Here is a 2,555-nt window from a genome sequence, read left to right on the forward strand (position 1 = left end):
GGGGCCTAAGAGGAGTGAGGGGGCCTATTGGGGTGGAGCCCAAGAAGGGAGGGGCCTAAGGGGTAGAGTCTAAGTGGGGAGACCTTGGAGGAGGGAGGGGCCTGAGAGTAGTGAGAGACCTCAGAGAGGGTGACCAAGGGGAGAGGGAACCTAAGGGCAGATTTTAAGTAGGAGGGGCCTAGAGGGAGGAGCCCAAGAGGAGAGGGTATCAAGGGATGGAGCCTAAGTGGGAGGGGCCATAGAGGAGGGAGGGGCCTAAAAGGGAAGAGCCCAAAAGGAGGGGGCCTAATGGGTGGAGCCTAAGTGGGAGGGGCCTAAGGGATGAGCTCAAAAGGAAAGAGTGGCCTAAGGGGGAGGAACCCAAGAGGCGAGAAGCCAAAGGGGAAGAGCCTAAGTGGGGAGATCTAAGAGGAGGGAGGGTCAAGAGATAGGGAGACCAAGGGTAGTGGGGACCTAAGGGCAGAGCCTAAGTGGGATGAGCCTAAGATGGAGGAGCCCAAGAGGAGAGGGGGCTCAAGAGGTGGAGCCTAAGTGGGAGGGGTCTAAAGGGTGGAACCTAAGTAGGAGGGGCCTGAGAGGAGGAAGTGGACTAAGAGGGGGAGTCCAAAAGGGGAGGGGCAAAGGGGGTGAAGTCTAAGTGGGAGGGGCCTAAAAGGTGGAACCTCAGTGGGAGGGGCCTAAGATGGAAGAACCCAAGAGGAGAGGGGGTCCAAGGGGTGGGGACTAAGTGGGAGTGTCCTAAAGGATGGAACCTAAGTGGGAGGGGCCTGAGAAGAGGGAGGGACCTATGAGGGAGGCATCCAAATCGGAGGGACCTGAAGGGGTGGGGCCTAAGTGGGAGGGTCCTAAAGGGTGGAACCTAAGTGGGAGGGGCCTGAGAGGAGGGAGGGGACTAAGAAGGAGGCATCCAAAGGCGAGGGGCCTAAAGGGCGAAGCCTAAGTGGGAGGGGCCTAAAGGTGGAACCTAAATGGGAGGAGCCTGGGAGGAGGGAGGGGCCTAAGAGGGAGGCATCCAAAGGGGAGAGGTCTAAGGGATGGAGCCTAAGTGGGAGGGGCCTAAGAGGGAGGAGGCCAAGAGGAGAGGGGTTCCAAGTGGTGGAGCCTAACTGGGAGGGACCTAAAGAGTGGAACCTAAGTGAGAGGGGCCTGAGAGGAGGGAGGTGACCTAAGAAGGGTCCAAGAGAGGGGCCTAAGGAGCAGAGCCTAAGTGGGAGGGGCCTGAGAGGAGAGAGGGGCCTAAGAGGGAGGAGTCCAAAAGGGGAGGGGCTTAAGGGGCAGAGCCTAAATGGGAGGGGCCTAAGAGGAGGGCGGGACCTAAGAAGAGGGAGGGGCCTGTAAGGAGGGAACCCTAATGGAAGGAGCCAAAGGGGAGGAGCCTAGAGAGGAGGGATATAAGGGGAGGAGTCTAAGAAGTGAGGGCTTAAGAGAGGGAAGGACCTAATAGGGAGGAGCCCAAGAGGGGGGAGCCTCAGAGGGGAAGGGCCTAAGGGGAAAAGCCTGAGAGGGGCTGAAGAGAGGGAGGGGCCTAAAATGGAGGTGCCCACGGGGAGGGACCTGAGAGGGGAGGAGCATAGGGGGAGGGAGGAGCCTAAAAGGGAGGAGTCCAAGAAGGGGAGCCTCAGATTGGAGGGGCTTAATGGGAGGAGCCTAACAGGGAGGGACTGAAGAGAGGGAGGGCCTGAGGTGGGAGGGACCTAAGAGGAAGAAGAGACCTAAGAGAGGAGGGGCCTAAGAGGAGAAAAGGCTAAGAGGAAAGAGGGGTCTAAGACTGAGAGGAGCCTAAGAGGAGGAGCGGAGTGATGGCTGCCTAGTAACCAGCTTCTATTACCTAATACTAATTTTTTTCTTTTTTTTCTTTTTTTTTTTTTACCTAATACTACTTAAGCCATAATGTTTGCTAAAAGTTAAAATAGCACATCTTGAGAAAGACTGAGGTAACAGAAAATGACCTAAATTTGAAGTTAGGGGAATTCAAATTTTGGTACAAAATCAGCCTTTTCACTTGTGCCAGTTGGGCCATGTCATCTCAGGTTTTTAGAATCAATATTCATGGATATTTTCTTTTGGACCACTCTTAAAATGTACATATACTATCAGTTAATTTTCACAAGAATTTCATGAGGTAAGTGCCAGTATCATCTCCAAGACAGAAATTGTGACCCTTCCTCTGGAACTGGTCTAAATTTGCCCTCCTAATGTTGTGCAGATATGCTTTGTGGACGTGTCCACCCTGAATGTTGAAGATAAAGATTCCAAGGTGGGTATTTCCCGTTCAAAGTCGAAGAGGGTGAAAACTGAGTGAGAACCCTTTTCTGTGAAGTATGATGAAGGGCAAGGGAGAGGCAAAGGGGAGGAAAGGGGGAAGGGATTCAGGGGGAAGGGATCCAGGGGGAAGGGATTCAGGGGGAAGGGATTCAGGGGGAAGGGATCCAGGGGGAAGGGATTCAGGGGGAAGGGATTCAGGGGAAGGGATTCAGGGGGAAGGGATTCAGGGGAAGGGATCCAGGGGGAAGGGATCCAGGGGGAAGGGATCCAGGGGAAGGGATTCAGGGGGA

General features: G+C 54.6%; 1 protein-coding gene across 1 annotated transcript in view; it reads left to right on the forward strand.

Annotated features, from left to right (window-relative positions):
* Akap4 (A-kinase anchoring protein 4) overlaps nucleotides 1–2,555 on the forward strand; it is a 21,773-nt gene that overhangs the window by 13,248 nt on the left and 5,970 nt on the right. The window contains exon 2 of the mRNA XM_005353362.2: nucleotides 2,207–2,257. Coding sequence (XP_005353419.1) covers nucleotides 2,207–2,257 — 51 coding nt within the window. The remainder of the gene's footprint in view (nucleotides 1–2,206; nucleotides 2,258–2,555) is intronic.

The sequence above is a fragment of the Microtus ochrogaster genome, chromosome 10 (assembly GCF_000317375.1).
Source record: "Microtus ochrogaster isolate Prairie Vole_2 chromosome 10, MicOch1.0, whole genome shotgun sequence".
NCBI lineage: Eukaryota > Metazoa > Chordata > Mammalia > Rodentia > Cricetidae > Microtus > Microtus ochrogaster.